The following is a 24,113-nucleotide window of genomic DNA, read 5'->3' as shown; positions in this document are numbered from 1 at the left end:
AGGTTTTCATTTTTCTTTATTTTTTCTGTAGTTTTACAGTCTTTATTATCATTTGTGAAGTATCAAGTAAGACAACTCTAAAAATGCATATTTTAATATAAAATGACAATTGGATTGTGATGTTTTATTCCAACTGTAGTAACTACATCAGCTTTGCAGAGAGTTAAGTGAATTGGGAAACTGAAATGAAGTTTTATCCGGTCTCTGTTTCCTCTCTGCATCCATTTTCCGCAGCTGTTCAGCCAAAGATCCCCTTCTTCTTTGCTGTCAAAGAGAAACAAACATGTTATGCCCACAGCATTCTCATTCTCCTCCATTATTATTTCTCTTAGTCCAAATTTGTCTCCCTGCCCAGATTGTTTCCTCACCTTTTTCAGTAACAGTGTACATCGCCTCCATGCCACCTTTAATGTGGTCAGTAACGTGACAGTGGAGCAGCCAGTTACCAGGATACTGAGGACGCATCTTTACTGTCTGGACAGGAGGAGGATGGGAGCACCACATGAATAACTGCTCACTTTGATTCATTTTTATTCATGATTGACAAGCTGTCAAGCCATTAGAGACAGTCTAGTTTTCCTGTAACTTAATGAAGCAAAATCTAGTCGTTTTGGTAGATGCAGCTGGAACTTTTTGCTGCTTTTTTCTTTTTGCTGTTAAAGCTGACGGGATTGGCAAAGGCACACTTGGTATTAATCACTATAACTATAACACTGCAGTCCTTTACTTTTGTTTGTTTTAAGTTCATCCATATTGTCTGTTTTGATTTTTTTATGTGGATTTTGTACATTTATTGTTTCTTAAATTACTTTTCTTATTTCTTGTTTCTGGCACCTTTTTCAGATTTATTCTAGCCTGTTCAAGAACACATCTTTCAATGGAAAAATGCTTGTTTACAATAAAGATTGTACAGTCCATCCCTAGAATCTACACTAATGATACATTAAAATGCAACAGGCAGCACCCTTTCAACCTTTTTAAAGTTTCCAAAGACAAACTAAAGTTGAAGCAAAGTCAAGATATTTTGAGGTTTTACCTGGAAGGTGGCTGGAAACAGCTCATACGCATCCGTGCGATGAGGACCTCCACCCAGCTGAAGAGAGGGAAGAGTTGCTATTTGTTTTTACAAGAGTATGATTGTATTATTTGTGATGGTGTAGTCAAGTCCTGCATGTTTGAATGTTGCATATACCTTATATTCCACACTGTGTCCATGCCAGTGTACGGTGTGTATGTCAACATCATTGCCCATTGCCATTAAGTACCAATACACCTTATCACCCACCTCCATGTTCAAACCATTCAGATTGGCATACATATAACCATTAATGGCTGAAAAGCACATAAAAACACACATATATTAGACAGAAGCACGTTTCCTAAGATGAAGAAACAAAAATCTTTGAAAATGATGCAGTTAATTTTGTGTGTTTATCTCACCGTGCATTTTGTTGCTCTCTATAAAGGTTTCATCATCTTTCAAGTTTGTGCGAGGGTTCCGGATGTGGGTCCTGATATTTTCATCCAGATACCTGGAATAACAACAGTGATGATTTGCTTATATTACCATAATAATAATAAATGAACAGCATCTTTTTCGCTAGCATTGCTGCAGAAAGATATCCACCCCCCACACAGTGCTGTACAGTGTATTCTGACAATCATGTGTACAGTATGTGTGTATCATGAGGACAGGAATTGTGCTCCTATTTAACCAAACTAGATAAATGAGGGATAAGAAGAATACATACTGTAAAAATTAGATTAAGGCATGAAATGGGACCCTGTGAATTTACACTTGGCTCTAGATTACATTAGATTAATTCAGCATTATTGTCATTGCAGAATACAAGTTGAAACATCAAAATGCAGTTTAGCATTTAACCGGAGGTGCACAAAGCAGTAAATTGCAGAGCAATGTAGAGAGATGTATAAATAACTGTAAGGGTTATGAATACGCTGTGTAAACATACAGTGTGGGTCAAAGAACAAGTAATGCTAGTAGTAGACATTATATGCAGAATAAACAGATGGATATGAATGCAGTGTAGGTCAGATATAAATGGTATAGAGAGCAGTATAAATATGAAACCACTATAAAGGCAGATAAATACAGTATGGACAGTGGTATAATATGTATAGGTATGTGAGGGCATAAAGAGTGCAGTGAGATCATGTGCAGTAGTGTGGCAGTGGTTAGTGAGTGGGAGCCAGCAGCCAGGGAGGCAGTATGCGGTACATGTAAATAACAGTTACTCGCAGAATGTAGACTGATGAGTAGTTTTCATAAATCATTAACAAAACAACGAACACATCTTATTAATTTAGAGAAGAAGTGAATCCATGTCACTGCTTTTTCACCAGCTAACTGCAGCGTTTTCTTCATCCAAACCATCAACTCTCTGTCTCTTAGACCCCATCCCAGCTTGGCCGCTTAAAGAAGTTTTACCTTAATCTGCACTCCTTATTTAGATATGATCAACAAGTCTTTTGTCAGCAGGCTATGTACCGCAGTCTTTTAATGTAGCTGTAATTAAACTTCTTGCAATAAAGCGTACTCTTGATCCGGGGGTTTTAACCAACTATAGATGTATATCTCACCTCCCCTTTCTCTGTTAAATCCTTGAGAGAGCAGACACCAATCAGGGTGTATCTTTCTGCATAACAGTTATTTGATTTTCAGTCAGGATTTAGGTCACATCATAGCACAGAGACAGCACATGACCAGCACATGCAAAGACTTTCTAATTGTTTCAGACAAAGCACGTGCCTCTGTTCTTGTCTTGTTAGATCTTAGTGCTGAACAGCTGTCAAGCTCATCTTCTGTGGAACCAGCAGTTACTCTCTCCACATTTAAGAGCAGGTTTAAAACTTTCCGCTTTGGTAAAGCTTATGTTTATTGGTGGCTCAGGTGAGACCTGAACCATCCCTCAGTCATGCAGCTATAGGCTTAGACTGCCAGGGGATTTCTCATGTTGCATTAGGCGCATCTCTCCTCCTCTCCCTCTGCATTTGAATGCAGTCTTATCCCACCAATGCATGCTGCTAAATGGACATCTCCTCTCTCCCACAGTTTTGTGCTTCCTCATCCCTCTCCTCTCTCCTGCTGTCACTTTCTGCAGGTGCTTTGGCCTCTGGAGCTAAAGAGTCTGGATTATAAGCGTTACTATTTCTACTTTAAATCTCTATGTGGATATGTGGAACTTGCGTTGGCTACTGCATGGTTTCTCCAGGCATATGGCCGCCCACCCAGAGCTCAGTTCTGTTTGAGGTTTCCTCATGTTACAAGGGAGTTTTTGCTTGCCACTGTCACCAAGTGCTTGCCTATGGGGGAAATGTTGGGTCTCTGTGAAGTTCAGCAGACGTCATCAAGGTGACAACTAAAGGGAAAAAAGCTGTTTCTAAGGCTGCTGATCCTGGAATGGAGAATCCGGTAGCGCCTCCCAGAGGGGAAGAAGGCCAACAGTCTGTGACCAGGGTGAGAGGTGTCTTCAACAATGCTGCACACTGTCCGCAGACACCACACCACATTGGTGGGGAGTGGAGAACTGATGATTATTCTCTGCACTGCCTCTGGTCTTATCATCAGCTGTTCCATCCACCTAGAGGATGCAATGCCCCGTTTGCTCAATTGTACTAACAGGAACAATAGGAGTTAGTTTTAGCTTAGTCCTCAGCCCTCCTCTTTTCCCCCATTTAAAATCTCAACGTCCACTTCCAAGCACCAGCCGACGGAGCCAGGTTGCTAGCCTCCAATGGCCTAGCGATCTCTGGTCGCCAATAAAATTGTTGTGGTTATGAGATCCGATTTTCCTGTTCCTGTCAGCTCTCGGAGACGTATGCAAGACTGTTCTGAGTGAACAGACAGTGCAGAATCTGGAGAGACACTGAACCTTGTGTTACTCACACGCCACCATCTTAGACCTTAGACTGTAGTTTTAGTTGTACACCTCAATGTTAACATTTTTCACTGACCTACTTTCTAGTGACAAAACTGTCAGTGGATTGTTACTGTGTGGGAGTGTAGTATCGACTCTTTACTTACCAACTCTCGTTCTCATCAAAAACCAGGAAAAGCAGTGCGAACTCTTCTACTTCCTTCTTCAGACCAAAAGTTCTGGAAGCAGTTTATAAAACTCTACATTAGCAATACAGTATATTTGTTGTGCCATGCAGTACAAAAAAGCATTAAAGATCATCTACCTGCCCTGAAAGCACACTGTATACTACATGAATTGAATAAATACTAAGTAGTTCGGATCCTTGTTTATTGATTACAGATGCTCACCTGCCCCAGCTACGGCGACAGATCACCAACGGACCAATCAGACCGCTGTACAGGTCCTGGCAGACAGGTGGGCAACATGAGTGTCTGAATGCTTCTGTGTGTCGTGTGTGTGTGTGTGTGTGTGTGTGTTGTGTCTTAGCATACCTTGGCAACATCAACAGTGGAGTAGTATGCTGACACAGAACACTCCTCTTGCTCTGTAGTGGGTCCTGTATTCTTTGTAACGTACCAGTAGTAGGTGTGAGTCTCACCTAGAAAACACATTGTAGTTGTTGTTTTTTTAAGGTTTTGAATATCATGCTATATTAAGAAAAGTTGCACACAATGTTGTAGAGCTGGATGGAAGGACAGATTGTACAGAGACCAACTAATACACAGGCAGAAACTAAAGGCATACAAGCTTTAATTTTATAATGCAATAATAATTCAATAAAGTATTTAAGGTATTTTCCATTTACAGAGTTTCTTTATTGCCTGCCTCCCTGACACCTGATGTTCTTCCTTTCTGTACCTGGTTGGGTGTGGTAAACATCAGGGGTCTCTGTCTTGACTCCATGGGCGTGGATAGAATAAGGTCTGGATGCCATGTTTTTAAAAACCACCTTCACCTTATCGCCCACATCAGCATGAATCATTGGACCTGGGTGAAGGGAAAGTGTTCGGCTTACAAAGACCAATCAAGCTTAACAAACAGTTCGAATGGTCAAACATAAATAAATCCATGATGTTTCACACATACGTAGCATAGTTTGTGGCTTTTAATTTGCAGTCACAGCTTGTGTATTTATGCTGCTCTGAAAGCTTACCCATGATGCCAAGGTGTTCCATATCGGCTGTTCTTTCTACCTGCTTGGTGAACTTGTCATTGGTGAACTGGCGGTAGACCACTTTCTTGTAACGGGAGCCTATAAACCCACCCTGCTGATCCAGGAAGACAGGAGCTGGACTGCAGAGGGAGAGAGAAACATTATGAAAGCAGAAATATGGGGCACATGATTTCTACAGTTACCAGTTTTTAAAGGCCAATTTCAATATTTGCTGTGGATATTTTGTTCTAATGTTTTGTAAATGATTCATGATCAACAAAAGAAAAATAGAAACAGAAAAAAAGTTGTGCATTTTACATTTTTTGATGCTTTAGAGGAGTGTTCCAAGCAACCTATTGGGGGATATGAGACCACCCAGCAGCTCTCGTCTGATGAGAGGGGGAAGCTGAGACACGTGCAACTAAATATTTCTCTGCATCATATGCTGCCATGCCTTAAATCTTGATGCAACCACTGTTTTCGATGTGCCAAGAGTCAGGACAGCCATCATAGCCTTCCTGATGTCAGTGGCAAGCTCCGGGGAGAGAGCCCCAGGCTTAGTGGCCATAGCAGAGACAGCTAAAGACAGCAGCTGTTGTCCTGAGCTGCAGCAGTCTGAGTGGCATGAAGGCATCCTCTCACCACTAGATCTCCTCCAGATCTTCATGACTGCACATAACTCTTTTAGGGTAAAGCCCCTAGAACAGCTCAGTCTCACTCTGTAGTGTTCCTGCTGTTCGCGTGCAGGTGGTACTGTACCTGTCTTGACCACGGAACATCTCAGTCTCCCAGGTGCGGTTTGGAGAGTAGTCCCAGTCTGTTTCCATGGCAGCGATGTAGTAGGTCTTTGAATGGAGCATAATTTCACCCTGACGCTGAAAGAGGCTGCACTTCTCTACCGTGTAGTTGGCTCTCATCCCACCACGATAATGGTTCACTGTAGGAGACACCACCTCAAACTGACCTGAAACACACAAACATTATATAAGCAGAAATATATAGGCAGGCTTAATATTAACTCCAGACATCAGTCAAAGTAAGTTAGCTTGCCTGAAGATGATCTCTTTGTTCCTCTCGCCAACCTGTGTTCAGGTATTTTTCTTTGACTACAGCCAGGGTTTGACTACAAAGCATTTTTGTATTTTTGTACATATGCAGGTTTCATGATACAAAGGTTGTAGTGATGGTCAAGGTTAGAGAAAGGTGGTCATAAATTCAATATGTAAGGAACAGGAAGCCCTCCCATCCTTGCTAATCTTTGTTATAATCTTCTTGTCCTTCCTTTACAGATTTATACTCAAATTCAATTGTCAGGGACTGTGTACAAAAAAACATTAACCTCAAAGAGCAGAGATTGTACCCAAGTTAGCTACTGTTTAATTTTCATCTGGGCAAGTGGACCCTGCCACACTATATGAAAGGGCCATGATTATCTTGTTTTTGAAGGATAGAACCAGCAGTCATGTTGTTCTCAGTAAAACATCAGAGGCAACGGTGAAAAAGTCCAAGACTTTGCTGTTCTATCTCTAACAAAGTCTGATATGCTGTATTTTAGGAATATAATAGAATGTCGTCAGTAAACATCAATATCAAACATTCTACATTTTAACATTTTACCAGGTTCGCTCTGCCTGAACTCGTTTTTTGGTATGTTTGGATTGCACACTCACACAAACACACACACACACACACACACACACACACACACACACATTTTCACACACTGTAACAAAGAGTTCTCACAAGTATACTGTAAAGGAACAATCATGTGTGTGTGTGTGTGTGTGTTCTAGAGAGAGATGCATACCCATGCTGTCTGGCTGCATGGTGACAGTGTGTGAGATGTGAGGGAAGACGCTGATGGAGTCCCGTCGGTTCTGGCGGTAGATGAAGCGGTTTCCCTGGAAATAAAGACTGTTGATGTCCGTCTCTGAACCCAGTCCTGACAGGTGCCACGATACTTTATCCCCGCTACACATGGTCAGGCCTGGGAGGTTCCTATACACAAACCCGTTGATGGCTAAAAGAGGGAGACACAGACATAAAACTTTTTTCCTTATCAAGAAGAAGTCATATAGTGAGTGATTGTGGAGAAACCTGCGTTCCATCTGAACCTCCTGATGATCAGTGTGTGAATGTGTGTCTCCTACACACCGTGCATCCTGTTGCTTTCCATAAAGCCTTCATCCTCCTTGTTAACAGTGGTGGGGGCTGTGGTGAAGGTCTTAATGTTGTCATCCAGATACCAGCTCAGGTTCTCATCAAACACTGTGGCCATGAGGTGGAACTCTTTGTCATAGTTTTTCTACATGAGGAGAAGAGAGACAAAAAAAAGAGGAAAGGTGTCAAACTGTGGTTTCATCAATGGATCTGTGGTCTTTATATCTCTTGAATCAGCACACTGTAGAGTATGAAGGTCAGGAGATAGAAGATAACGGTTCAGTTCAGCAATCTTATCATCAAAATGTACTTAAAGTATCAAATGTAACAGCACTCGTTATGGCTCCTTTCCTCCAACAGTCACAAGATAAATCTGAGGAGTAAATCTGGGATGATCACCGTGGTGGGGAAGTAGAACAAAGTCTACAAATCTGTGTTTGGGACCAGACCAGAGGGTTGTTCACGCCGACATACTGGTTCCACACAAATACATGGAAACTGAATATGATTGTAACAGAGTATCAGATCAGTTTTTAGACGAAAATCAGCACATATGGTGCCATCATGTTGGCCCATGACTCATGGTTGTGTTTATGGACATACAGAATTATCCAGCCATGCTTCTTTTCTAAGAGCAGTTTAAGTTATTGTAGTTATTTGTAGTTATATATGTAGTTATTTTAACCTTACTGAGATTCTCAACTGTCTTCTTTGAGTGATGGCATGCCACATTAGTGACAATCCTTTCTCACCTGTGCTCCTTTCTTCAGAGTTCCCTCTCGACAGACAAGGAGAGGTCCAACCAGTCCAGAGCTGGTGTCTTTAACAGGGTCGACTCCAGAGTAGTACAGATAGGTCAGACAGTCAGCCTCACCCTGTACTGGACCAGCATCCACTGGCACCGTCCATTCATAGGTGTGCACCGTCCCAGGTCTGACAAGAGCAGCAGGCGGAGGCGTGACCACTTCTGAGTACATACATTTACAGAAAGACAGTTATTATAAAAATAGGTCCTCGTTAATGTGCGCTTACTTAGACTAGTACTGAAATTCAGGGTTGAACTCACTTGGTTGCTTTTTCAGCTCCCGCAGTTTCTGCTCCGTATAGGACTCTGAGCAAAGGAGGAAAGACGGACACACACAAAAGCATGAGGAAGCTCTTCATGTATCATCTAGCACAATGTGAACAGCATGTGTTTATGTGCATGTATTAACCTTCCAGTTCATTGTGATAGAGCGTGCCGTCCTGTTCCACGCTGTACTGAACACCATGTGGTTGTATACTGTAAGGCCGGCTGGCTTTGTTCTTAAACACCACTCTGATGGTGTCCTTCTCCTCCGCTCGCAGCACAGGACCTGGAGACGTCCATGGAGACAAACACACATGCGCACACAGCGGTGTTGCTGTATTTAATTTAGGACACAGGACCTTTAGATTACATTTTTTTCTAGGATACAGTGTCTCAGTTATTCATCACAACAAGATCCTGCTGACACAGTTTCAACATTTGTGTCAAACCCTGAATGTGAAACCAGTCCAGCCATGTAGTGGTTTCTTTGCTGAAACTGGCAACTGTTAAAGCAAAGACGGAAGTCTGTCCGGAATATGGATGAAGACTATCAGCATTAATGCCTTCAGCAGCGAGGCAAGGAGGTTAAAAGGTAAGATGATTTTCTGGCCCACAGCTGTAGAATTTAAGCAAGTTTGATTGACATCACAGCAAGGTGAGGATTTGCTGCTTTTCTTTAGGTTACATTACTGTGACCTGAATATCTTTGGGTTTGAGGGAGCTGGTTGGACTAAAGTAGAATTCTAAAAAATGTTCAGGTGTTTGCGATGTTTTTCGGACATTTAATAGAGTCCCAACAGAGTTGTGTGTTCATAAATTAAACTCACCAACAGTACATACAAGCACAGCTGACACAATTAGGACATTAATCATTGGACAGAATAATTAGAGGCAATTTTGATAAGTGTTTAAGTCATGTGACGTAACATTATCATTGCTGCACTTTTACTTGTGGTGGCGTTTATTTTCACAGTGTGTGTGTTAAGTGAAGGATACTGAATACCCCACCACTGTCTCTGACTCTGGGAATCTGCTACAAACCCCAGCCCAGCCTATTTACCCAGAATTCCTAGGTGTTGCTCCTCTGGGGTGCGCAGCATCTTTGTTATGAAGGTGTTGTCAGTGTATTCCACATAGCGAACCTTCTTATAGCGGCTTCCAATACGGTTTCGACCTCTGGTTACAAAAATGTCTGCTTCACTACACACACACAAACACACACACACATACACACACACACACACACACATACAAAATATTAATGGGAAAAGTGTCGCAGAGAAACATCAAGACCAGCGAGTAGCCTTTCTGTGAAAATATTTGTGTGTGTGTGTGTTTGCTTGTGTGTATACAGTAACCAACCTATCATTAGGCAGCGTAGGGGCATAGTCCCAGACATCTTCCTCAGCAGCAATGAAGAACTGTCTGAGCTCGCCGTGTGGTCGGGGTTTATGGACGTTGGGGAAACACTTCTTGATCTCAAATATAGCCTGCATTCCAGCTGGACAAAACCACAAACACAAACAATACTAGACAAATGAAATACTTTAAATCCAACTGGGTGACAGAATGGAGATGTGAGCTCACCCATCAGGTGGTCATTGACAGTGCACGTCAGCAGCCAGTGTCCGGGGTTGTCAGCCACCATTTCTGCTGTCGTGGTGGAGGCGGGGAAAAGACTGATCGTGTCTGTGTGGTGGTTCTGTGCGGTCAGGATCTGACCGTGGAAATGAACTGAATGCATGTCCACCTATTGTAGATGACATTTAAGACAGGTTTAGACAATGTGCTTATAGCTGACCCAAAGACATGATGTAGGCTTTATCTGAACAAAAGTAATACATGTTCTCAAATCAGTAGAAGTAATTCTAGAGAGAGAACAAATTTCTTCATGATGATTAAAGAACAAAGACACTGTAACAACATTTTAGCAATAACATGATAAAAGTACCTTTGGTCCCCTAAAAATACTGAAAGCACTTAATTTGAAAAACAGCAAGTGTGAGATGTATATTTGCAGGTATCACTGGTGTAGCTAGCATACTTTAGCATGATGTTGATATGGAGGCTAACTCAGGCTGACAACGCCGTGCAAATACGACTTAGCCTTTTCTAAAATGTGTGAAAAAGCTAAAACAGACCATAATTAAAGAAAAAGAATTAAAAGAGCGAGTTGTATCTCTTGAATTTTGTTTGTTTATGCTCTTTGACTTAACTTTTGTCGATTGCATGAAAAGACGTCAAAAAAAATGAGACGTAGAAGTGAAATATTACAGCAACAATTTTGGAGAATTTCATCACCATCAGATGTTCTGGTTAGCAGTAAGAATAATAATGATAGTTACCTCATTGCCTAAGCCCATCATATGCCAGTGGATCTTGTTGCCTTGGCACATGCTCAGTCCAGGCAGGTTACCATAGAGGAAACCGTTTATACCTGCAATCCACACTCAGAGTTAAAGGTACTTGTATTTGTATGTGCATGTGTATATGGGTGTGGGTGTGTGTGTATGTGGATGGGGATGTGTATATGGGTGTGTGTGTCGATGTGGATGAGGGTGTGGATGCTCGCCCTCACCGTGCATTTTGTTGCTCTCAATGAAATCTTCGTCGTCCTTCAGGTCTCTGGCAGGATTGGTAATGTACGTCCTGATGTTGTCATCCAGGTACCAGCTGAAGTTCTCATCTGTCACCATGAACAGCAGAGCGTACAGATAGTCTCCTGAACTGTCTCCATGTAAGTCCAGAGTTCCTACAGAGGAGAGGACATGTCAGGATAATGTGCATCGATGGGTAAACACACTTGAAGACCCTGAAAACGTGTTTCTCATGTTATTACTGGCAGGTTTGTATATGAACAGATTACCTTCTACTGAAGCTATAACAGTTTTTAGAAATTTAACATGACAGATTTATGTTTTTCTGTTTCAAAATAGGTGATGTCTCGTACTTTCATGCACCAATCAGGATTTAGCAACGTTTAAATGGGGTTTTGATGACAGTTGAGTTGTTTGGTCACTGACTCCGATCTGATCAAATAACATCCATCCAGTTCTGACAAACAGATCAGCTGCATTTCTGACTCTCCTAATCCTAAATGTGTTAATTTTAGTCATTGATAATTTAGTCATGAATATGTAATATGTAAAATAGTTTCCCATTGTTTCAAAAAGTGATGGGAAATTAATGCAATATGTAAGTTGCAAACCGGTGTAGTCTTTTAATGGAACAAAACTATAGTTGTATAATTATTTTTTTAAATAATATTGCTCTTTGTTTACCATATTAATATTCATTAATTGCTGTGGGGACATGAATCAAAAAAGATTTTCCCATCCACGTCGGTCTTAAAATGACAAATGGACTCAACTTGACCCTACACAGCACAGACGTCTGCAGTCTGCGATCAGAGTTAAGGACACTGGCTAGTCGTAAAAACATGGTGGGAATATTTCCCAATGAACTCATTTAATTGAGCAATTAATGAGTTGATCAGCTGATTCATTCATGAAGCAATTGCTTCACCTCTAATAAAACTATTAAATATTTTTTGCTGAATTTAGGTCAAATCTACGGAGCCCCTAAAGTGTCATGAAGGAAAAAAAAAACTATATCATGTGCACGAGATTTTTTCTTCTTCATGACACTTTAGGGGCTCCGTACAAATCTGTGAGATCTGCTGTTCAGATACTTTATTTTAGGAGGAATGGCAAAACCTTCCAGAAATTCTCATGCAATTAAAATGTTGCTTAAGTATCACTATACAAGTAAAACTACTCATAATGCACCAGAATGGCATCTACTGTATCAGTATTACTTATATAAATTATTACAACTGTTGCATGAACATGTAAGCAGCATTTTAATGCTACTCAAGGTTTTTACTACTTTTGAGTAGTTTAATATATAACAGTGCATCATACTCTATGAGAAGATCAAGTTTTAAATCACGGATGTTCACCTGTAAAGTAACTAGTAACTTTTGGTGTCATATAAATCTAGTGCAGTAAAAAGCACAAAACGTCACCTCTAAAATGTCGTGAAGTAGGTAAAATTGGGAATGAAATGGAAATGCATCATATTCTGTTGTCACTCCATGTTCTTCTCCAACACACCTGTTGATCCACAGGTGTGCAGAAGTTAAGCGCTATTAATAAAATGGAAATGGAAACTAAAAGTTAAGCTAACATGAGGTAATGTACTTAGTTCCACCACTGGACACAATATTAGAGGTTCTGGTACCTCTTTTGCAGACAATGAGCGGTCCTATCAGTCCTGAGTTGATATCTTTCGGTGGGGAGACGTGGGAGTGGTAGAATCTGGTCAGGCAGTTGTTGTCCTCTGATGTTGGGCTGTGGCTGTCTGGGAGGGTCCACTCATATGTCACCGTTGTACCAGGAGCCACTGAGTCATCACGCTTCAGCTCTGGACCAGTACTGTCTGGGTATAAGGCTCCTGAAGAGACAGCACACAAACACAGAGATACCACATCCCTCAGCCTGGGAAGTCTGCCCATGCACTCATCTGTGCATCAAGTGATGAAATCCTCACCCTCACTGCCCTTGCTGTAGTTCAGTCCATGTGGGTGGATGCTGTAAGGTCTGGATGCTGCGTTCCTCAGGTGGACGATCACTGTGTCCCCCTGCTCGGCCATCAACAGGGGTCCCAGGAAACCCAGCCAGTCTGACTTCATCACCTCCGTCCTGTAGGTGGCGTCACTGTACTGCTTATACACAGCCTTCTTGTAGGTGGGGCCGATCCGCTGAGGGCCTCTCTTTAAAAAGACTGAGGCTTCTCTACAGAGAGAGAGAATGATCTGAGTGTCTGTGTGTGTGTGTGTGTGTGTGTGTGTGTGTGTGTGTGTCTATTATGGATTACAGTTAAAACATTTCTAAAAACTGTAATTGTTACATTGTTACAGACATTTCGAAAAGCACAGGTGAAATACATCTCGTTAACAGTGGCTCAGTTCCATTAAGCACCCAGTTAGCCTTGACAGTGCCCCAGCATACACAATACCTGGACCCTGGAAGTAGCTCACCTAAATTGAATTCTGTCATTTTTTTTTGTTGATAACAACTATACCGCTGCTTTTCCTAAAAGCTGTTGTGGATATATGGCTTTCACATGGCAGCGATGATTGTAATCTTGACACTATGAGTGTTGACTTAACACAACTGTAAACACATGGAACATAAAGGGTTAGGGTTAGATCTTACAGTGTGCAGACTGTATTTTAAGATTTAAAGGGAGGCCAACACAGAGGACGTATGTCTCTTTTTTCATGGAGCTCCTGGAGGATTAGGCCTGACTGACTGACTCGTTCTGTCTTTGTACTTACTCATCCTCCTGCAGTGTGCGGTTTTGAATGATGTTCATCCCGCTTGGCGCGTAGTTCCAAGACACCTCCTCTATCCTGAGGAAGTACTCCCTCCTCATCCCGGACACACATACTGCTGCACAACACAGCAGCAACACTCCCCGGACACCCAACCGATGCATTTAGACAATAGTGCACAACAACCACCAGTAAGTGCACAGCAGAACTGCCAAGGAGGAAGACGACTCTTAATGTCTGGTCAGTGAACCAGCCAATGATGATGATGATGATGAAGACAAAAAAGTGCAGACCACTGAAGGGTTATCAGCCTGTCTGAGAGACTTTAGACCCTCTGTGAGTCTTTATACTCCCTCAGTTGACTGACAGCTGGTAACAGCCAAGCAGCGCACAGGGTTCACTGACCAACAGGCAAGCTATGAGCCAAACTCTCTGTTTGATCGAAAGGCTACACTTGCATAAGAACAGAAAATGTCTCACTCTGCGTCATCCATGTTTGAGTGTCCAAACATAAAGAGATCAGATTTAAGTTACATTCACATTACGGTTCATGCTATGTCCTTTTGGCTGGAATATAAAAAAACAGATCTGTACTGCAGAAGCCTGACAGGAATAGTGACTGTGGGTTTCCTCGCCTAGATTTGTATGTTTCACTGTGTTGAATTAATCCACTCAATCAGCCTAACCAAGCCAAGTAGTTTAATTACTCAGTTGAGTTGCTTCCATTTGCCTCTTAAATCAATTCCAGCCGATTAGTTCTACCTTCAAGACTGGTTTATTAGAGTTTTCAGGTTTATCAAGCATTTTTATTCCGACGTAAAAGGAAAAAATCTCCTCATAGACACATTGTGACAGTGTGTTCTGTTTAATTTGCTGAAAAACAACTAATGGGCGTGGCCGCCGAGGGTCAGTTAGGCTTCTGTTATGGATCAATAGCATGCAACTCTGGAAACTCCAGGACAAAAACTTTAGTCCAAGAACTGATTACAACACACCTAGCAGGCTGCACACACACACACACACACACACACACACACACACACACACACACACACACACACAAACTAACATTCTGACCTATCACACCGAAGTTAATATTGCATTTGTGTCAGAGGCCCTGCTCCCATCAGATGAGCTGAGGGAAACATGACATTTACGGAAACAGCTTGGAGGAGGTGCAGGAGGGGAGTCAAACATGCACACACACGTACACACACATGCACACATCTACTGCGGCTCTGCTGCATGTTACACATTGTTCACCACCAATATCTGTCGGGATTTCAGAGTGCAGTTGCTAAATGTCTTGAGAATGTCCTGACTAAGAATTTGAACCTGTTTTTTGGTGGACGAAGATCAGCTGCACAATCAGCTTCTACTGAATGACTCGCTGGATACTTAAAATGGAAATAGTTATTTTTTTTTATTCAAGGCAGCAAAAACAAACATACATTACAAAAATATGTCACTAAAATATATATAAAATGTTTGTTAAAACACTGATCTACAATCTGAAAGATGCAAAGAAAACAATTCACAACAAAATGCTCTGAGAATGAAAACAAGTGTACAAACACACACGCACGCACACACACGCACACACACATCTGCTCGTAATACATCAGTGATCCAACACAGTGTATAAATGTTGGAACCACAAGAATAAAACTGGACAGAAAGGACACTTCCTGGTTCATCAAGATTATTGTGTCAGCCAAGATGCTGGTGAAAAACTAAATGAATCGAAATGACTTCTTGCAAAGACACCACCAGCAATGACTGAGCTGATGTCATTTCCAAAATTATCAAACAATATGTGGCTGCCATCATACAGTCAGTATACTAGTCTAATTAAATTGATTTCAATTCTAGCATCATCTGTTTATACAATACAAACGGTAGCGTAGCTGGTTTATGATGGTACACAAAGTATAGAGTAAATAATGATACCACAGGAAGTGGGCGACAGCTCTACTTTGTTTTTATTGCTTGCACTTGTTGGTCTGCTCAGTCTCCTTTCACCAGTTTGAAAGTAACCCTTTTTCTATGTTTCTATGGTGTACTCAAAACACACATGCACACACACACATCCACATTATTGTGGACTAATGACCTGTTGCCTTAGACATTTAGAGACTTGCTGCAGCAGAAAAGCTCATCATCATCATCAATGACTGCAAAGTGATTTTTGCCACTTTAACAGTTAAAATTAAAAGCATGAAAGTATAACAGTTACACTGATGTGGCTGCCAGGTGTTCATGATACTGCATTTGTTCGTGTGTCTACTGTAAGTAGAAAGGTTGTATTGTACATACACACACACACACACACACAAACAGAGCACTGGGCAATGAGGCTGTGTGTCCAGACCTCTGCGTATGCATGTGTCCGTTAATGTGCTGTATGTGTGCATACATGCTGAATGTGTGAATTTCTATGTGAGCATTAAATTATGCTCGTGTGTCTCAGCAGGGGAGTCGACATGCATGTGTGTGTTTATCTAAGCATTGAGGCTGTACTCCTGCTTATAGCAGCAGGGCCGGCAGACGGCGTTGACTAAACCGTTTCCCAGCTGTAAGAGGCAGATGATGAACTCCAGCACAGCCAGGCCCAGCAGCACACACAGCAGAGTCACATTCCACTCTATGATATGAGCCGGCTGAAGACAGCGTGACCAAGTCTCTGGTTGTAAGAGATACCTGGAACACAGAGAGAGAGATCAGACAATTAGAGACAGGGTGAGGCGTAACCAATGCAGAAATGGTGGCAGAAATGCAGCTGCTGTGTGCGGCACTATACAAAATGCTCTGCTGAAATACTAACGGGGTAGAGCTGTCTGTGTGTGTACGCTCATGACTTAAACGACATAAGTAAGCAATAATGCAAGGTGGATGCTCATCAATTTAATGTCATCAATTCAGTATCTGACCAAATGTGACATATGGTCACAATCTGCCTTCTGTTCTGTTGAGTTATGGTGTTGAATAATTGCATTATTATGTCACAGTGAAATTGACCTTTGGATATCATTACTTCATGGTTTTATTACACATCTGTGTGTAATTGTGTCATAATCAATGTATGAATTCTTGAGTTATGATCAAAAAAAATGTTTTGTGAGGTCACAGTGGCCTCTGACCACCAAACTCACAGGTAATCTAAATGGAAGACAACTGCTAGTAAACTGGGTTTAGCTTGTTCTTCCTCAATATAAATGTAAATTTAACAACTTTTGGTTTTGGGGTTTGGACTGTTAGATAAAACAAGCAATTTTAAGATGTCACATGGGGCTCTGGGAAATTGTGATGCACTATTTTCTGACATTTAATAGACTAAATGTTTAATAAATTAATTTAAAAAAAAGAAAATCTGGATGATTAGTTGCAGCCCTCGGAGACATACATACTGCGTGTGCATGTTCTCACGCCACCATGCATGGTACAGCATCTCCCTACCTGCCCCCCTGGTCTGCAAAGGGATACGACCATCCTAAAGAGGTGAAGCAGTGGGGACCCTGCATCAAGGCGAACCCTGATATGATGAAACAGTAGCCAGACCCCACCAGACCGACCACAGCTGCCAACACTGACCCGCACATCTGGAGAGCAGCAAAAAGTGATTTTAAAAAAGAACGTGCACACGTTTGGACATCTTTGTAACCCTGTGTATGGCTGTATGAATGTAAGATGCTTCATATATCCATTTTCTAGATAAGTTACAGAGGCAGCTGCTATACACACACACACACACACACACACATACACACACAGCTGCAGCTGCAGCATGTGGCTTGAGTGGTGTGAGCCAAGCTTACTGTGTTGAGTGTTAACTAACAATGGGACCCTTGTTGAATTGTCATAGCTGGATTAGCATTAGCATTCCACCTAATAAGGACACAGTGTTAGCTGGCTTAATGACAACTGTACAGTATTATTCTCCAAGTGGTAAAGAAAAAACTGGAAAATAGAAACACTATGAAGAGTTACAAGGGGTGAAAGAAGGTTTGGGGGCATAAACACAGTATGGGATAGCATTAGCTTAGCATCAATGTTAACCCTGGATCTTAGGCAGAATGTAAAATCAGTTTTTAGTGCAGACTTAGCTTAGCATAGTGGATTTGAAGTATCATTAATAGTTTGGTGAGTCCTTACCATTAAGCTCTCATTCCAACAACAGCTACATTTCCCCAGAGTGATGAAGACCACACCTGGAACCAACATCTGGAAGCACAGAAAAGAATAATGTTCAATTTATGAATAACAGCTTTCTTTTTTTCGAGTTTAGACTGTTAAGGAGATGACACACACTGAAATGCCTCTGGTAAGAAAATGACAATAGTTAATACAGATGCTAAAGCTACAGTGCATCAATCATATTTTACTAGAAGGTCAGATTATTGATCCTGCTTCTCATATCACAGTCAAGTCAATTCAAGTCAGATGCAGCACAGTAATTCACATACAGCACAGTCTATCTATGTCAGTCACCATCCTTGTTAAAAGCAGAATTGTTCAGATGGATGTTCACCGAGGACCCACTTTAGGACATGTTAGACTCGGCCATGTTCACCCTTACTCGTCAGCTTTGGCTCAGCTTTCGGCAGGCTCAGAATTATTTTGCCTGTATCCGCTGCACTTAAGCCTCGCTGTGCTACGCATGCTAACATAGGGTATGTAGCATGTCAAATAACATGGCAGGAGGTAATGCAATCTTCGACTATTAGCACGTTATGCTAGCATTAACATGGAGAGGAGATTTGAAAGTATCATCAACTTAAGTCTTGCAAAACTGAATATTTTGTCTACGAATCACCAAAATCATTGGGATTCACCCTCTTGTGACCATATTTAATGAAAATCTGCCTGATGGTTGTTGAAATATTTCAGTCAGGGCATGTTGATAGAGCAGATCATACATGATTTATGATGGATATTTCTAATACTAAGTCCTGACATAAACAGTCTGTAGTGTACCAACAGCTTAGGTACAGTGTAATTATGAGGAGGGCAAAATAACGGCCAGAGATAATTCCACATGTTTGTTTCAGGGTTTTACTCCTTTACTATGCCTCCCTCCCTATTTCCTCCTCTTTCCTGTGCTGTTGTCTCTGCCCCAGCGGCCAAGGACTTTAAATTACATCCTAACAGTGGGAGGGAAGTTCCCAACACACACACACAGACACAAAGATCGTAGGCATCGTTACATACACATCCTGGATGTCCTCCTAAAGCACTATCTTTTAGCAGAAGCAGACACAGAGAGACTGACAATACCGAGGGAAGTGCACAGCGAGAAAAGAAAGGAGGAAAAAGGAGGGAGGAAGAGCAAGGGAGAGGAAGGGAGCTAAAGATAGATTTCTATCAGAGAGTTTCAGCTTGCTCTTTGACTCTTTCGTGTTCTGTCATTTCCACAGAGAAAGGAAAAGCCCAAAGAGGAAAAAATAAGGACGAAGTTATCTCAAAGGGAGAAAAAAAAACATAAATTCATGTATGAAAATCTACAGAATTAACATAGTGTGCAGAGAGGCTCTTTCTCATAATAACAGATGCAATAACAGGTTAACTACTGTGCATTCCTAAAAAGTAAGCAAGGCCTTTATTTACCTTAACTAAAGCAAGAGCCAGGCCATTACTTGAGACAGGCTCTTAAAGGATGTTATTTCTTCTCCAGTTTGCTGCTGTTTGATGTCAACACAAACTCAACACTTCCTCTACAGTTCACATTAGGAACATTCCAGGAGTTCAAGGGGCCTCACTTTTATTGTGAAACACATGCAGGAAGCGTCATTTTCAGCATGTGAAAGGAACGCTTAAGGCTCGGACTCTATAACTTGATCAGACTTAATAATTCCTCTGATTATTGTTCTGCATCCTCTTCCGGTTTTGAAACGTTTGGTCTCCCTTTTCTGCGCTGATTCATCAGCACTATAAATAAAGTTTTCCAACAATGAGCCGTTTGTTACGTTTTGCTTGTTTTGAGAGCTTTTTTTGGTTTACACTTAACTTTTGCAGAAATTAAGGATTAAAATGTGTTTCTTCTCCATGAGAAAGCTTAATACTTGTAAATGTTTGCTTTTACACTATTAGGCACTATTAGGCCTACAGTTTAAGTGGAAAAGGACACATGCCTGGTATATCTACTGTATAATTTAGTTTTTATGTACCAGTTTCTTTGCAGTCAAATATTGAATCTATTTCAGTCATGCGTGCTACGACGTTCACCTGCACAGACAACAAACAAAGCACAGAAGGATCTAAATATTATAGAAAGTGAAGCCTTATATACCCAACAAAAGTGCCCTGCTGGTCAACAAGGTTAATTTTGTCTGAGAAAATACAATCTCTCCTCTATTCCTCCTTAAAACCAAACCAAAAGAACAGGTCCTTTCTGCTCAGTCAGAGCATAACCCCATCAGATCAGCAGCATGCAGAGCAGACGGATTAACTGTGAATTCACACAACACTCCATTGTTCTCAATGAACAACTGCAAAGACACTCACACTGGATGGTGTGAAACAACTGACATTTCATAATCGTTTGGTCTAAAATCATGTTTTCAGGAGCCTAAAGTGTATCCTGTAGGCAGGTATCAATAAGTCAAAAGGCTGAGAAAAGCAAGTTAAAAGCATAAATGAGCATTGGCTGTATATGATAGGCTTCAAAATGACTCTCAGTGGGACGTTTTAGTGTCACATGGCTCACATACTGTCAAAGAATCTTATTCATTTTGTTATATACAGCGGTAAAGACAATTTCTCGCTTTGGTTCCAAATAAAAAGTGAGTCTCAATCAGTGAGTTTTTCTGAGGTCCACGTGGTACCAGTGACCTCAATTAAACCTGCATTCACATCGTTTTATCCTCTTCTGACAGGCAAAATAATCCAATCAGATTATTTGTTTGGAAACACGCTGCCACATTGCACCAAAACCAAAAATTCCCACTCTTGTAAACAACATGACATAATGAAGTACGAATGAAAGCTATAGTCTGACTAAACGGACATGTGACTCTTTACCCTCTGAAGTCACAGCTTTCAATAACAGCTTATTGTCATATTATTATGAATTTTCAACACTCATAACATGTAGAAATAAGTAGCCAAAACCTGCCACAAACACATATTCTATACTTTGAGTAAACATAATATTCTTATCTGTAAAACACCTGGTCTGTACAGCTAGCTCACATCTGCGGTAACCCACTGAAGTGGCAGAACACGGAGGAAAGGATGTGCACCAAGTGGACCAACAGCTAATATGTCATAAATCAGTTTTATGTAAAATCTTGTTTCATGCAAAGAAAAAATGATATTTTTTATTATAAATTGGCATAAAAAACATCTGAGAAAAAATATCAGAAGAAAACAGTGTTTTTTAAGTTGGTAATCACATTTCACATATATGTAGAGCAAAACTATAGAAGAACTGTAACTTAGAACTGTATAAAATTAAAGGCAAGGCATCCCACAATATGAAGGTTGATATTCTGAAGAGAGGATGACCACACTACACTTTGTTTGGGCCAAGTACAGTTGAAACATTGATGATAAAATACTGGGACCTTGGTGTGGGGTTGTTCTTTCTTCAAAACATGTCACCAGTCGAGATGTTGCCACATGGAGAAAACCTGATGATCTGACCAAAACCTACAGTATAATCCTAGAAATATCACTGACCAGAGGCTTCCATCATCTAATTAGAACAGAAGTGGAGTTTTTCACTCACCATCAGTCCCCCTCCTCCTAGTCCACCAAAGTACCAGATGTAGCTGGCCAGGCGGTCCTGCTGGATGTAGGTGATTTCTCCCATAGGAAACAGCAGCAGCAGGTTGGCCAGGATACAGCAAAGGGCCAGAGGCAGCAGGGCCAGACCCAGAGACCTGGCGAAACCCACCGAACAACACATCGCTCACCCAAAAACACTCACAACCGCAGGCAGAGAGGAGAGAGCTGGAATGGACCAGGGAGAGCAGAGAAAGAGAGAAAGAGGGGAGGGAAGGGTCGGAGCAGCTGTGGAGCCAGGAAGAAAAAACTAGTGACGAAAGTGTGCTGTGTGTGTGTGTGTGTGTGTGTGTGTGTGTGCGTGTTGAACAGATTCTCCTTCCTTACAGAGGGAGTTCTGCAATGACACAACGTGCGCCAGGAAACACACTCACACTCACAGGAAGAGGCTGACCAATGGCTGCACAGAGCTCAGCCAGAAATATGAAAAATCCCAGGAGAGAGAGAGAGAGAGAGAGAGAGAGAGAGAGAGAAAGAGAGTGCGTGTGTGTGTGTGTGTGTGTGCGTGTTTCCCACAGCCTCTTGGCCTGCAGGGCCTCATACAGCACTCTACAGAATTAATTTCCCTCTGAATGACTGAGTCACTGCAACAGGTTGACATGTGTAAATACATGAGCCTGTTTATTCCTAATCCCCTTTTTCTACATGGAGTACACATGGCATATGCACCCTATTATTAATGACTACTTACTTTATTGATTACTATCATTTTGCCTACAAGATTTTCAAAAAGTCTACCGCGTGCTGTTCAAAGACAGTCTCAAGACAAAGAGTTAGTAAATTTACTAAAGAAGGCAGAAGAAGCACACCCTGACATTTGCAAGTTCTCTTGATGACCTCAGTGATTGATTAATGATCAAAATGGTACATTTTCTGGTGATAACTAATTGCCTGTTTTAATACTAATCTGTGCAATACCTACAGTGTTATATTACATCATCTTTTCATTTAATAGATAAAGAAAAGGAACAAGAACTCCAGCACATTTCTCAGTTTACAATGTTTGGCCCAATTGAAACCTGTCAAGCTAATTTTAGTTGTAAAATCTACAACATTGCATCATTTCTTTTAAACTGATCATATGTCTCGTATGTAAAATCTAAAACCCACAAAGTATCTAGTAATCAAACAGATATCAGATAAATGTAGTGGAGTAGCAGAGCATGGAAATACTACCTTAGAAATGTACTGAAGTACTGTCCTTGAGTAAATGTGTTTAGTTACTTTCCAACACTTGCAAGAACATTGCTGAAGTATTAGCTAGATGATGATGAACATTACAGTTAATTAATGCTTTTGAGTGAGAATTGCATTTATAAAAAGCAGAAGACAAACCTTGATTAGAGCATTTATATAGTAATAGAGTTTTCACAAGGACCAATCCAATACAAAAATGTTTTATCATAATGCCCAGAGGCAAGACTGCCTCTTTCTAGGTCAGGATGATACAACAGCTCAGCAGGTCTATGTGGGGCAATAGGGCACAACATGACTCCTAATAGTGCTGTGTCAGAAAGGCTCTGTATGTGTCCATATGTGTGTTTCGGGGGCCCAGCATGCTGTGAGCTCCTTTATAATCCATCTGGAATGCAGCACATCCAGATAAAGTGAGCTGTAAGCTGGAACTGGCCACTAACTAACAAACCGCTTCGAACAGTGTTAATTAAGGCAGATTATGTAAAACAGAGTGTGTTTGGGTGACAGAACACATGGCTCTTTATAGCAGTAAACGGCTGGTACCAGGTGGGGTTCGACGCTGTAAGGAGATCAGCAAAGAAACAAAGTCCAACATCATGTTTCTACATCAACAGATTTGTGTTGAAGTAGAATCATGTTTGAGCTTCCTGCTCCAGGATATGAGTGGTTTTCAAGCTGTTTACCAGCTCACCCATATATACAAACATCTTTTTTTCACACAACCCAGGCCACTGCATACTCTGTAATATAATTTACCCTCTCTGTCTGTCTGTCTGTCTGTCTGTCTGTCTGTATTTATCCTGTCTGCGTGGTACACTGAGGGGTAGCAGGGCGTCTCCCGACTGCTAAAAATTCATTCAAAGATAAAGCTCATCCAGCGTGCTTGACAGCATGCAGTACAATAGATGCAGAACATGCCTTGTTCCAGATCATATGTCCAAAGAGCTGTGCCAGTAGAAGAGGCCATGCAATCATCAAAATGAAAAACACTCAGGGGAAGTGAATGCACTCTGTTAATTTCATGGTAATTTGCATGATTAGCTGTGGGATATCTTTTGTGCACAGCTGACATTTTGGTGTGGCGATGCCAGACCATAGCTGAGTGTCTGAGAAAATCTGAGAGCTGAAAAGGTTTGTCCTCTGGGCTACATGATTGTGCTCAGGAAATTTAATGGCAATTTGCCCATAAGACTACATATTTGATGGTGGAGGAAAGGTCAAAGAAGGATTCACTCTCTTGGGGACTGACTATATGTACATAGCAAACAGTAATAAAATCCACCCACCAGTTGTTCATGTGGCTTGTACAAAATGTACAACTTAACATTACAGCAGTGGAGTTGGGCACTATAAACCACTCCTGTTAAAACATTGTACTTTTCTTAATGCATGAAGATGATAGTTTGAGGCCAAATCAGCTCTTCATCAGGTGCAGAGGAATCTGTAGAGGCCTATGAGCCCATGAACAGAGAA

At 41.3% G+C, this 24,113-nt stretch overlaps 2 protein-coding genes across 2 annotated transcripts; both read right to left on the bottom strand.

The window, feature by feature from the left end:
- Nucleotides 1-238: 238 nt before the first annotated feature.
- LOC121605094 (ceruloplasmin) lies at nucleotides 239-13,825 on the bottom strand. Its single transcript, XM_041934864.1, has 24 exons — nucleotides 13,665-13,825; nucleotides 12,875-13,119; nucleotides 12,566-12,778; nucleotides 10,902-11,075; nucleotides 10,669-10,760; nucleotides 9,911-10,073; nucleotides 9,686-9,824; nucleotides 9,384-9,523; nucleotides 8,469-8,609; nucleotides 8,321-8,365; nucleotides 8,007-8,221; nucleotides 7,249-7,399; nucleotides 6,902-7,114; nucleotides 5,854-6,058; nucleotides 5,095-5,234; nucleotides 4,800-4,928; nucleotides 4,433-4,539; nucleotides 4,289-4,344; nucleotides 4,046-4,117; nucleotides 1,441-1,532; nucleotides 1,193-1,332; nucleotides 1,037-1,093; nucleotides 369-474; nucleotides 239-264 (listed from the first exon to the last, which is right to left on the bottom strand). The coding sequence occupies exons 1-24, from the start codon at nucleotides 13,823-13,825 to the stop codon at nucleotides 239-241; spliced, it is 3,222 nt and encodes a 1,073-aa protein (XP_041790798.1).
- Nucleotides 13,826-15,065: 1,240 nt separating this feature from the next.
- On the bottom strand, nucleotides 15,066-21,747 carry tm4sf18 (transmembrane 4 L six family member 18). The gene is made up of 4 exons (XM_041934865.1): nucleotides 21,388-21,747; nucleotides 17,814-17,882; nucleotides 17,118-17,260; nucleotides 15,066-16,361 (listed from the first exon to the last, which is right to left on the bottom strand). The coding sequence occupies exons 1-4, from the start codon at nucleotides 21,565-21,567 to the stop codon at nucleotides 16,163-16,165; spliced, it is 591 nt and encodes a 196-aa protein (XP_041790799.1). The 5' UTR covers nucleotides 21,568-21,747; the 3' UTR covers nucleotides 15,066-16,162.
- Between the last annotated feature and the right edge of the window lie 2,366 nt (nucleotides 21,748-24,113).

This window comes from Chelmon rostratus, chromosome 4 (assembly GCF_017976325.1).
Source record: "Chelmon rostratus isolate fCheRos1 chromosome 4, fCheRos1.pri, whole genome shotgun sequence".
In the NCBI taxonomy this organism is placed as follows: domain Eukaryota; kingdom Metazoa; phylum Chordata; class Actinopteri; order Chaetodontiformes; family Chaetodontidae; genus Chelmon; species Chelmon rostratus.
The sequence above is the reverse complement of the archived record's forward strand: the minus strand, read 5'-3'. Positions and strand labels throughout refer to the sequence as shown.

Bases quoted from the DNA above. Each gene is read 5' to 3' on its own strand.
- LOC121605094 (XM_041934864.1), bottom strand. From the start codon at position 13,825: ATGCATCGGTTGGGTGTCCGGGGAGTGTTGCTGCTGTGTTGTGCAGCA. The intron at 9,825-9,910 runs GTGAGCTCACAT...GGTTTTGTCCAG, and splicing joins TGTCAATGACCACCTGATGG to CTGGAATGCAGGCTATATTT. The intron at 265-368 runs GTGAGGAAACAA...TCTCTTTGACAG, and splicing joins GTACACTGTTACTGAAAAAG to CAAAGAAGAAGGGGATCTTT.
- tm4sf18 (XM_041934865.1), bottom strand. From the start codon at position 21,567: ATGTGTTGTTCGGTGGGTTTCGCCAGGTCTCTGGGTCTGGCCCTGCTG. The intron at 17,883-21,387 runs GTGAGTGAAAAA...CTGTGCTTCCAG, and splicing joins TAGGAGGAGGGGGACTGATG to ATGTTGGTTCCAGGTGTGGT. The intron at 16,362-17,117 runs GTAGGGAGATGC...TCTGTGTTCCAG, and splicing joins TTTGCAGACCAGGGGGGCAG to GTATCTCTTACAACCAGAGA.